This window comes from Pollachius pollachius (genome assembly GCF_949987615.1).
Source record: "Pollachius pollachius genome assembly, chromosome: 16".
Taxonomy (NCBI): Eukaryota; Metazoa; Chordata; class Actinopteri; order Gadiformes; family Gadidae; genus Pollachius; species Pollachius pollachius.
In genome coordinates, this window is record NC_136949.1 from 16,911,166 (window position 1) to 16,923,764 (window position 12,599).

General features: G+C 42.8%; 1 protein-coding gene across 3 annotated transcripts; it reads left to right on the forward strand.

Moving 5' to 3' along the window:
• Positions 1-477: 477 nt before the first annotated feature.
• capn3b (calpain 3b) lies at positions 478-12,464 on the forward strand (the record flags this gene model as incomplete). 3 transcript variants are annotated; one of them, XM_079753853.1, is made up of 22 exons in its annotated part: positions 478-825; positions 2,755-2,824; positions 3,588-3,706; positions 4,085-4,218; positions 4,485-4,653; positions 4,967-5,050; positions 5,152-5,243; positions 5,527-5,604; positions 5,691-5,851; positions 6,780-6,949; positions 7,184-7,195; positions 7,959-8,167; positions 8,358-8,394; positions 9,034-9,123; positions 9,932-10,000; positions 10,182-10,239; positions 10,341-10,405; positions 10,983-11,051; positions 11,122-11,200; positions 11,459-11,575; positions 11,793-11,851; positions 12,102-12,464. In XM_079753853.1, the coding sequence occupies 22 exons, from the start codon at positions 478-480 to the stop codon at positions 12,126-12,128; spliced, it is 2,316 nt and encodes a 771-aa protein (XP_079609979.1). In that variant the 3' UTR covers positions 12,129-12,464. The 3 variants fall into 3 exon arrangements, 1 of the variants encoding a protein (XP_079609979.1); XR_013812537.1 differs by lacking the exon at positions 12,102-12,464 and having other exon boundaries at positions 11,122-11,219; XR_013812538.1 differs by lacking the exons at positions 11,793-11,851; positions 12,102-12,464 and having other exon boundaries at positions 11,133-11,200; positions 11,459-11,521.
• Positions 12,465-12,599: the final 135 nt, after the last annotated feature.

Below are 12,599 nucleotides of genomic sequence, written 5' to 3' on the forward strand. Positions count from 1 at the left end.
AGGTCACCTAGGTAGTGTGTAGTAAAATACATTGCTACACACATATAATGTTCAGTTATTCAACACACGTACAAAGCCATTGCTTTGGATTAATCTACTGTCAGCCATGCCAGCCAGTCAGACAGACAAGAAGATACAGACATATAGATGGATATATATATATATAGATAGATAGGTCTAGTAAGAATAGATAGATAGATGGAGAGAGTGAAAATCTTTGTGAAGCCACCTCCCTTTTCTTCAACGAAGAGGCCTATATTTAGCACTCACACTCGGACAGGCCACTGCAAATGCAAGTGCTGACATACAAGGCTCAGTTGGGGCTTTTGCTTGAGCACCCACAATAAATTGAGGAACTGGGAGAGAATAGACGGTACTGAGTGGACACGGGAAGTGTCTTGGGCTGTGTTGCAAGTCCATCCTCTGCTTCTGCAAATACTAACTTTTCAGCTTTCAGAGTATCCTCTTTAACCCTGAATGCAAATGGCAGAGCCACGAGCGGATCCAGTAGGAGAAGGGAGACTTCCAGAAAGGACTATGGTCATGGAGGTGGTTGAAGAGAGAACCATCCTGGAGACGGAGGCACTAGTTGGACCTGACGGGAAACTGGACTATCCTCCTGTGGGGTCCAACTCAATTTACGCTGCCATCCTCAGCAGGAACGAGACTGTCAAAGATGCCAAGCGGCTGAAGACTTTTCTGGAACTGCGGGACAAGTATGTGCACAAGAAAGTGCTGTTTGAAGACCCCCTGTTCCCCGCAGACGACTCCTCTCTGTATTACAGTTGTAAAAGCCCCATGAAGTTTGAATGGAAGCGTCCAACGGTGAGTGCCCTCACAGGATCAATGATGGTATTTTCAAAACAATAATTGTTCTATTCTCTAATTTGATTGCTTTTTTTATGGAGTTCAATAACACTCAAACGCTTTCTAACTCTCCATGCAGTTAGACATTTCCCGGCACAGTGGATTGGGGGGAGTTGTGGGGGGTGTAGAGTGATTTGTGAGCATAGTGGTGAATACATTTCTCGGGGTTATCACCTTCTAGAGTCACAGACAGCTGACCAACACAGATGACCAGCAGTGCTGTATTCAGCATGATGGGATCTGTTGGGAGTGTGGAATAGCAAGCCCACCGAGACTTCACTTCAGGATCACATATACACAACTTATTATGCCCATGCTCGTTTAATGTTACTTGATGTAAACAAAATGCACTTTGTCTCATGTATTTATTATACTGCATTCCATTAAGACCAGACGCTTAGAGTTCAATACAATATAGTTTGGTTATTGATGGTTCAGTTGCAAACAACTGAAGGGCATTCAATTTCACAATGCAATGGATTTGAATTCACTGCAAAGGAAAATCCACATGGCTGGATTGTTTTTGCAATAGATACTGTTAAATTACGAGTGCAAAGTAGTAACACTTTACAAATTCCTTCTTTTATCCTTTAAGCCTAAAGTGTAACTTGGTATCAGGACAAGGGTCATAAGGATCACTCAGGTTCACAGCCTGATTTTTCACAAGGAGGTGGTGCTAAAGATATGCTAAACCTGTCAACCTCTCATCCACTACAATGTTGGTAAACATCACAACAAAAAAGGTTGGCATTCGTTTCAATCACTCACCCATTATTCATTGGGACTTTGCATTGGACCATAAAACATTCTTACAAACGTTACTTTGATTATGGGTACACAATTATTGCTAATAAAGAAATGCTTATAATGAAACTGAACATGACATTTCATGCTGCAGCCTAAAGTGTAAAGTCTAAAACATTTGAAGAAGAACAACACCATGCAGTCTCGGCCCTTAAAAACAGCATATGCTGAATGGCTTTAGCTGGACTTGAGTCCTCTGAACATAGCTGACTCTTACAGCTATCAGAAAGAGTGGCATACATCCATCGTTTGTCTGCAGGAATCAGGAGCACTTGACCTGGAACAACTGTTATTTACACATTTAGCTATAGCTCTTCATGGCACCAATATCCAACATTTTAAAGGGCAAGTTACAAGTTATGATCCAATCTGCACAGTTCACCACAGGGACAAGTCCTTAACTTGTTAATTAGCTGTGATGTAAATGTGCACAATAAGTGGCATCACACATTTTATGTGTTTATTTCTATTGCAAAAGAAATCTTATAGTGTACAGTGTAATATTCCTTAAATCGGATATTGTTGGCAGCAGAAACCATGATGAAGATAATGAGGAATATGTTGTTCACATTAAAGGGACTACGTGTAGGATATTTAACCATAAATCCCTTTAAACTTGTTAAATATATGAACAAGTTGTAATTTAACTTAAAAATTAGACCTTCCCTAACTCTCTCCCTTGCGTAGAACAGCCTGTTATGTTTATTATGTATTAGAACTAGCATTAGCATATGATCGTTATTGCCTCTAAACAGGTCTGAAACTCCCAATAATGCAGGCGCTCATGGAGGCTGCAGTTCACTTACTGGCCAGAGGGGCCAGTATTGAGAAATGATATCTAATTCTGACACGTGGTACTTTTAAAGTAATATGTGATTGACGTTTAGTCATTCAAACCAATCCTATGATAAAAAGTGTTGGTGGACATTAAGTTAATGAAAATAATGTATGCAAATATGTTTCAATTTTTGATTTATGTTTGACCTTCCTCTCATGTTCAACATCAAATGTGTGTCTATGCCTAGATGTCCATATTCACTCATACAGAGATGGAAAGTTACAGTCATCAAATTCTGCTTTCAGGAAATCTGTGGAAATCCCCACTTCATCATAGATGGAGCCAACAGATCAGATATCTGTCAAGGAGAATTAGGTAATATTTTAAATGTAAATTCAATTTACAAAATAGATGAATGCTGTCAATGAATTAATTCTATGAAATGGGACAATATTTGATAGGAGTGTATATCAGAAATTATATGTGTATGAAACATATAAACTCATTGAAACCAGCTAATTGTGTGCATTTGAGGACCATCTGGCAAACAATAACATCCTTGTTTTTGAACTTGTTGAAGCTAAGTGTATTATAATTAGTCATTGGTTACTGCCATCAACCAACACCCCCCAACAAAATCTTATTTTTAACATGTCCAGAGTGTAAGGGGGAGAAGCTGATATGTGCACCACATGGATGTGCAATTTCCCATCGCAACAAAGATTTCGCCTCTTGAACCTAATAATGTGTTCAGTGAAGCATGACATGTTTAGAGTACACTCCGTCATGATAAGCACTTGATGACATGGATGTGCTTGAGAACGTGGGCTGAAGACAAGCAGATGCAATGCAATATGGAAGCCATTGCGAGAAGGAGCGAGAGAGACCTGCCACCTCTCACCTCAAACTGCCAAAGTATGTGCTATGTAGAAGGGTTGAATGTATCAATCAGAGCCCGGTACAGCACTGACAGCTAGGGGGTGGGTGTGAGGTGAGGTAGCCAGGGGATGACTTAGGTCTTAAACGCAAATGCGTCCAAGACTGTTGTGCCAACTTGCCAATCCTATTAAACCCCAATGATCCGACAAGGTGAGCTCATGCCCTGCATGTGGTGTCTCCGTGTCCCTGCGGTGGACAGGTGACTGCTGGCTCCTGGCTGCCATCGCGTGTCTGACTCTGAACGAGAAGCTGCTGTACAGGGTCATCCCTCCGGACCAGAGCTTCACTGAGAACTATGCCGGCATCTTCCACTTCCAGGTGCTCTGACCCGTTTGGGCTTATATTGAAACAGATATTGAGAAAAAGTCTGGAAACAGTGGTGAACAATAATATGACCTCCTCATGCAAGAACAAGTTTGAGCGGTCTATGTCTAATGTTTTCGAGGTCATGTCCAAGCATTGTAGATTGACAGAATATATGTGATGGCCTAAGACTCAACACACAAGCCTTCATCAGAAGTTAGCAGTTTTAACACAAGTTGTGCAAGCAGGAATCCTTCCAGTTCCCTGAGTTCCCCAAGCTGATGGACACATTACATGAGAACGCACTGCTCCCCATAGCTCCCATGTCTACACCATGTTTAGACTTTTGTGCCAAAAAACAGCATGTGAAAAACTGTTTTTTGATGTGACCAGTTCTGGCGCTACGGCGAATGGATTGACGTCATCATTGACGACCGCGTCCCCACCTTCAACGACAAGCTGGTGTTCACCAAATCCTTCCGGAAGAATGAATACTGGAGCGCTCTCCTGGAGAAAGCGTATGCCAAGTAAGTCTGACACCACCCACACAGAGTCTATTAATATCCAGAGAGGGAATCAACAAATTAGGTCATGTCCGAGGGTCCCAGGTGGAAACCCATCCAACCTGGCTCAGGTTTCCCAGCCCGACGATGACTAAAAGACACCTGATCAGTTCTCGCAGCATGCGTCTAATCGTGTTCCTCTCAAAATTGACTAGAGCAGTCTCCTCTGCTGAGGAACGGCAGGCCACGTCTGATGTCTGGGTTGTGATGAATGTGGGCTCCTACCTCAGATTGCACGGCTCCTACGAGGCTCTGAAAGGTGGCAACACGCTGGAGGCCATGGAGGACTTCACGGGGGGCGTGACCGAGTACTTTGACCTGTTGGAGGCCCCCAAGGACCTGTACTCTATCATGAAGAAGGCCCTGGAGAGAGGCTCGCTCATGGGCTGCTCCATAGACGTGGGTGTACAGTGTCACTGAGCACAATGCACCGTCATGTACAGTCAAACAGTCCTTATAGGAACCAAACATGAAATGAAAGGTCAGGCAGCAAAATATTATATTAATAACAGAAATCGCTTATTCAAGTATTAATAGTACATGCTGTATTTACCCATGAAGGGAAAGACACATTATCTTTGCAATCAAAGCAGCAAAGCATGAATGAGAAGAGAGTCAGCATCAACAGCCAATCAGATAGATCAGCTTGAGATGGTCCCTGAGGAGGATATTCTCAATGATTGTCCCTGACCTTGTTTTTCTTTTTGTCCAGGTGATGGGACAAGGCCAAATGGAAAGCCGCACTTCTCATGGACTAGTGCGAGGGCATGCCTACTCTGTTATAGGTCTGGCAGAGGTAAAAAAAAAAAAAGCAGTGTTTATATTTGTAATTATTTTGGGATGTTTCTCTATGTAAAAATGTGTTCAATACTAATTGCAGGGCTGATGTTTTTTCAGTGTGATGAAAAGGGAACCGACTCCCAGATCCGTCTCATTCGGTTGCGTAACCCCTGGGGCTGGGTGCTCTGGAAGGGACAGTGGTGTGCAGAGTAAGAGCCCTCTGAAGAGACTAAGCAATCGAATGGCTTCAACTGGAGGGATTAGAGACTCTGGTTTGATTCCTGGCACAAGTTCTCAAATAACGTTTTTTATGTTAGCTTAATGACAGCAAACCTGGCTGCATGGTTAGTCAAACACACACATTTTGAAAACCAATGCTTCCTTCAGAAGCTCTAAGATCTTAGTTAATTCATCACATCGATGCTTGTGCCGTTAAGGTCTTATATCAATTCCCTAATTGATTGATTGACTAGTTTTGTACTATGCTCTCAGTTCCAAAGAGTGGTCCACCATATCCACTGCTGACAAAGACAACCTACTGAAGCAGACCGTCCAGGAGAGTGAGTTCTGGTGAGTTCTGAATCAAATGCTGTTCCACTCTCTGCATTACAGATCCTGTGCTTCAACCTTCCTCCTCCGCTTCTTCCCCTCCACAGGATGTCCTTTGAGGACTTCAAGAAGTGCTACACCAAGCTGGAGATGTGTAACCTCACCCCCGACACCCTGCGTGGTGACGAGAGGAACAGCTGGAGCGTGGCGGTGAACGAGGGCCGCTGGGTGAGAGGCAGCTCCGCGGGGGGCTGCAGGAACTTCCCAGGTACCCCTATCCCCCTCTTGGTGTCACCTGAAACATGAAGACCGATTGGCTCCTCCTAGTGTCTGTGTCTCATCAGCACTGTGCACATTATTTCATCAGTGATGTGTATGTTTCTAATTTAAAGTGTTTAAACACTGTTGAATGCAGTATGGAATCCTACTAACCCTGCGTTCCATTGCCTATGCTACCATACTACTTTACTATGCCAGAAAATCTTTAGTATGTCCCAATATATAGTATGGAAAATTCAGTATGCAAGAAATACCAGGATGTTGTACTACATCCGGTCGCATTTTCGCAGTATGCAAGCCAGCATGCTTTTGGGCTATTCTGCCCCACAATCCTATGCGCAGCAGGAGATACGTTACATCGGGTGACCCCGCAAAAGGGGATGGGTGGCACTACAAGTGTAATAAATAGTGAAATCTCCTGTTGTGTGCCCCAATTGTACTTTGTTAGGGTAGCTGCAGTTCGTACTACAAGTAAAGAGAAAAAGTATGCGATTTGCAACGCAGCCCTAGTGTTAACTAGGAAGACCCACACCAGCAACAAATTGGAGAGCTTGTTTGGCATTAGACGATGCCCCTCTAGATTGAGCACATGCTACTGCATACACAGCCTGTATCTGGCCGCAACGGTAACCTGGTGACCTGCAGACGAAGCGTTGATGTGACACACCTGACCTCCGCTTAGTGAAACTGAAACATGGGGCTTTTATAGGGGCGCAGGTCGCACGCCCCAGAACAAAGGAAGGTTTTAGACGTGTGGTCATCGGGTTTGGTGTTCCTTTAAAGCCTGTTGTACTCATTATTGACATTTGTATTTTACCGTGCATAGGAGATGATTTTGAAGCAGAGTGCTAGATAATCAAAACATTTAATTAAAACTCAGTGTTGGCTCCTCTCACCTCTCTCCTCTCTGGGGACAGACACATACTGGACCAACCCCCAGTACCGCATGATGCTGTACGAGGAGGACGACGACCCCGAGGATGGGAAGAGGGCGTGCACGGTCGTGGTGGCTCTGATGCAGAAGGGCCGCCGGAAGGAGCGCAGCAAGGGGGCCAGCCTCTACACCATCGGCTTCTCCATCTACGAGGTGCTTAGAGCCGCCAGGGGCCACAGCACGCACAGACCTCGATTAAGACAGATTGCACTGTGGGGTGTTTTGATATTTGTAAGGTAGCAGCCCCATTGGGGCTTTGCACCCTTTCACTATTTGGGTTCAACTTGGGTTCAAGTTTTGACACACAAACACATCAATGGAACAAAATGGCTCATTGAGTTTAAAGGAGGAGCCCATGTTTCATGCATATGTTGTGATTTGTTGCAGGTGCCAAAGGAGGTATGATATCGATGGAGAAGGAGGATTCACATGCCTATGGGTCTGTAGAGATCAAGATCTGCGAGGAAGACGCGACACTGTTCTACCTTCACCCATGAATCGATCCAAATCATTTCACTAATCAATTGTACTCTTGTTTTGAATGGTGCTAATAAGCAAGTACGGATGGTCAACTACAAGAGTAATTTCATTTGCGTACCATTGGTAGCCAGACTTAGTTGTTAAATAAGATCAGATGAGATTCACATCAGTCAAATCCTCTGCAAGTATCTTGTATATTTATACTCAGATACTATTTAGGTGAGTGCTGCATGCAGGGCTCAACACACACACAGTGTAGGGCAATACATTTGACGTTTCAGATTCTTCAGTTCAATTCATTTTACATTTCTGCATTTTTAGCAATGCTTTGCGCTTTTCATTCAGCGGTCACTTTATTTGTTTCCAACCATTTACTTTTTCTTAAACGGTGTGCATGTTTACATTGTTTACTCCATTTAGACTTTTGAACTTTTGTTCAAATCCCTTCACTTGATTTAAGCCATTTAACGTTTCTTTATGTCTTAATCTATGTGGCTTTATTAAAAAAAATATTTTCAACCTCACCTTGCACTACAGCACTCACCGCATTTTCTGCAGGAAATGCACTTTCTAGTTATGATTATTTAAACTCAATATTGAGATTAATATAAGACAACTCTTTGGGTCCAATCAATGATCAATTTAAATAGTGTAACGTTTATGATGTCCTGCCTACTCTCAGATGCGTGGCTGCCAACAACATCTGGGGAAAGACTTCTTCCTCTACACCAAGTCCAAGGCCAAGTGCCAGGCCTACATCAACCTGCGGGAGATCACAGAGCGCTTCCGCCTGCCCCCCGGGGAGTACGTGGTCATCCCCACGACCTTTAACCCCCACAATGAGGGGGAGTTCATCCTCAGAGTGTTCTCTGAGAAGAGGAGCACCTCTGAGTAAGGATTGGAAAACACATTAAAGCATTGCACATTAAAGCATTGCTACAAGCATTGCAGCATTGCACATTAAAGCATTGCTACAAGCATTGCAGCATTGCACATTAAAGCATTGCAATCATTGTTGACAGTGAAGTGGATTTAAATAATTGTGCTGAATCCTGATATTGGTCTGGATTTCTTCTGCTAGGGAGGTTGAAGAGGAGATTGGATCAGATCAAATACAGGTATGTCCACTTGATGTTTGCAGTCTTGGCGCACAACATAGACTGATATACTGTAGATGTATTTTTTGGTTGGAGTTGTATTTTGGGGAGGTCATATTGTCAGATGTTGTCCGGACACTATCTAACAACAGAAGATTGCAGGTTCAATAAAGTTGAATACCTCCTTAAACCTTTCCTGTGGATCAAACTCATTCTAATACACATTCTCTGACATATACGTTCATGAGTATGCCGTTGTCTATCACTTTATTTCATTCTTGGTTATTTTTGTGTCGCCAACAATTTTCCTCAAATTTTCCATCTCTATTTATTTTCACTTCCTTTTAATAACAAATTAGAAATCTTATTTCCCTTTAACCACTAACCATCTCATTTCATCTCACTGATCTCCACCTTCACTGTTCTTTACCGGTCCCCAGCCAGGGAAGAAACAGATAGAAAAGGTAAAGCATGTAGTTTATGGCTGCCATACTCTTAACTTTTGTCAAAACTTCCTAACCGCGTGTGCCCAACTTCTTTTCTCTTCACTGTTTTAATTTTGATAATAACATTTGCCCTTCAACATGTTCACCGTTTCTGTATAACGATTTATCCTCCCTGATACTTCAGTCTGATCACAATGCTTATTTTCTTCTGCAGCCCATCGTGTTTGTGTCAGACCGAGCAAAGGCCAACAAGGAGATCGAGCACAGCGGCATTCCGGGGGAGAAGAAGAAGAAGAAGAAGAAGGTGTGTTGATGGTTTGCTGATGATTTTCCCCCCTGTGTGGAACAGGAGAGGACCCAAGTGTGTGTTGACGTTTTGCTGATGGTTTTCCTCCCAGTGTGGAAGAGGAGAGGACCAAAGTATGCGTTTGGGTTTCTTTAGAGACACAAACAAGAACTGTATCCTCATGCTGCAGTAAACACTCAGCCCTTCTTTAACTGACAGCCCTGTGACCTTTTGCACCGTCGCAATGCAGACTGACGATGCTGAAATTCAATCGTCACCATGCTGCCTGGAGTTCAAGCCTAGTCTTGGCTGAATGACAATCTGGTTATAAAAAACTGCCAGGGGCCAATTTGCACCTGTTGCATGTGGAGTGTGCATGTGCATGTGGAGTTCATGTTATGCCATTCATATTTAAATAGTTATATATATGTTAAAACACCCCCCCCCCCCCCCCCCCCCCTCCCCCTCCCCCCAATTTAACTCTCTTCTCTACGCTTTAGGACACAACAGCGCAACTATCTACACTCAATTACAAATATGTTCTTTGGATTGCTTGAGTAGTTGTATATTAACAGCAAGACTGTGTTGAACTGTGACCTGTGTGCAGTCTACATAGTAGGAGGTCTCCACCATTTGTGTTTTCAGACTGGCACTGATGTTTCATAGCAAAGCATTGGATTCTCAAAGGTTACCATAGACACTACTGGTGGCAATATGTATGCATGTGTAATTAGCCTAAAGTCAAAGTAGTTCTGTAATTAACTCACTTACTTCATGTTGGAGCAATTGTTGACTGTTTCTTGCTCCCCATCTATCCTCCCGCCAGCCTGAACCAACAGAGGAGACTGAAGAGGACAAAACCTTCAGGGCCATTTACAGACAGATCGCTGGTGAGGTGCGTAATATGGGGCCAGGCTCAGTCCCTGGTAACAGCGGTCAATGCCCTATCCAAGTTGTCATCTCACAAACTCTTTATTACTAACACTGGATCAACTGATATGTGGAACTAAGGTAGAAGAAGATGAAAATAGCAAAAGGAAATACATGGATACATTACAACTTCTCTCCTCTCCTAGGACATGCAAATCTGTGCCACTGAGCTCAAAGTTGTCATGAAGAGGGTGCTGGACAAACGTAAGAAGGGAAGAAAGTATTAAATATAAACACAATTTACAACAGTCTACAACTGCTGCTTTGACTCAAATTGAGATGCAATTCCCAATCGGTTCCCACAGACAACCAGGTAAAGATGGAGGGCTTCAGCCTGGAGACGTGTCGGAGCATGATCGCCCTGATGGACGTATCCTTTCAGGAGCCCTGAAGGCAGACCAGGGCGTATTGGTCACCTGAGGCAGAGCGGTTAAGGTTGGCTGGCCTTGCTGGATTGTCAGTTCAATAACGTATGCGTCTGTGACTATGTTTCCCACACACATTTTGGCAGGGTCAGAGGTGGGAGGTGGGCTCAGAGGACAATCCATGTCGAGGAAGACAATCAGACTTTGCTAGTCACAGAGCTGGAATATGAACAGACGTTATGCATTAGACTCCTACTGAGTACATCATGATCAGCTCTATATAAAACTGAAAGCATTTAGCTTTTGTATTGACAAATACAATCCATTCCAGAGCTCATGGAGAATAAGCTCCATGCCCTGGAGAACGTTGTCTCAGTGGACATCAGAAGGTAGTTATTGAACTGTACTCACCCAGGTTTGCATATATTAGCTACAGAGTTTGCCGTTTAAAAAGCAATCATGAGTCCTGTTACTGAGCTGTAGCTAATAGACCAAACATCTAAAAGTATTGATTGAGGACTGTAAATTCGGTCCAACCATATTTGGAAAATGTAGTTTTGGTCATAACTTAACCCTCTGCAGACTGATGGCACCGGGAAGCTGAATCTACAAGAATTCAAACACTTGTGGAATAAAATCAAACAGTGGCAGGTAGGAAGCCAGTTCAATTCACACCTCGTTTTTTATATTGTCCTATCCTAACAGTCTTATCCATCTGTAGCTCATCTTCAGAAAGTACGATAAAGACAAATCCTGCACCATCAGTAGCTTCGAAATGAGGAACGCTGTGAATGACGCCGGTATGGACAATATTATATTGTAATATATACAACATTATATAATTTCATATATATTTAAGATACAATTTGTTTTCCATTTACTTACCATTATCCACCACAGTAGGTTACCTATATTATACAAACAGCAAGACCTGCTCCCTGAATCTCACATTAAGGCTTATCTTTTATATCTGTGAAGTGAATGAATCTAAAGTAACTTTTCAACCTTCTTTGGCATCACCATTACCCTAACCTCCATGTTATCCCTTCCTCACCAAGGATTCCACCTCAATAAGCAATTGTACGACATATTAGCCATGCGCTATGCAGACGAACACAGCAACATTGACTTTGACAGCTTCATCTGCTGTTTTGTGAGGCTAGAAGGAATGTTCAGTAAGTACACTAATTTTTTTTTTTTATTCAGACCTGTCTTCCCCGCACAAATCAAAAAAGGCCCAAGTTGGTTCAAGGTTTTTGTCTTTAGAAACAAAGTATTTCAAGTAATTAGGAACAAACATGGTGTGTGTGTGTGTGATATATAGATCTAGATTTATAAATATACATTTCGATGGTGTTACTTTCAGAGTGACAATACAATGGTATTTTTCAGGGGCCTTCCATGCCTTTGACAAAGACGGAGATGGTTTGATCAAGCTCAACGTCCTAGAGGTAGGAGAATCACCCTGTTCACAGCGGTCGCTCATAACCCTCACTAATCGTGGGTCTGCTACCTTTACATACACCAGGGCCATGGTAGCACACTTATCTTCACTAGTAGTTTACTAACCATAACCTGGATAACAGTAGCAGTTGGTGTCATGAGAGACACTGCGTTTGTCCCACGCTTTTCACTATCAAACACGATACACGTCTGATTCTACACGTCTAACTAATGGACCCTTCTGTGGTTCCCTTGCAGTGGCTTCAGCTGACCATGTATTCATAGGGGAGGCTGGCTGCCTTCTATTGGACCGTGATCCTAGCAGAGCAACACACCAACCAGAACTACACCTACACCTCAAGCCCACCACCATCTACAACGAAACAAACGATTGCAGTTCATGTTTCCGATTGGCATCATTTTACAAAGTGCACTTGCTAATAAAATAAAGGCAAGCGTCAGGTGAAACTGCAAATAAGCACTCGGAAGGAAATTGGATAACTTATGTTTGGGGCTTTTCCTGTGGCTTGACTTGGTTCAACTTTAACCAGTGTTGTGTTTTAAACCAAAGCTTTGTTAAGGCAAGGCTTCTATAAATTTATAAAATCACAGGCAAAGTTCTCTACTACATTAATGATTGTAATTACCTCGAGTGTGACGTAAAGCTTTTATAAAATGTAAAAAAGAAACGTTGTGCAATATTCTCTTATGTCTTGGTGTGCATAGTTGAAAGTGGTGTACCTTGAAATAAACGTT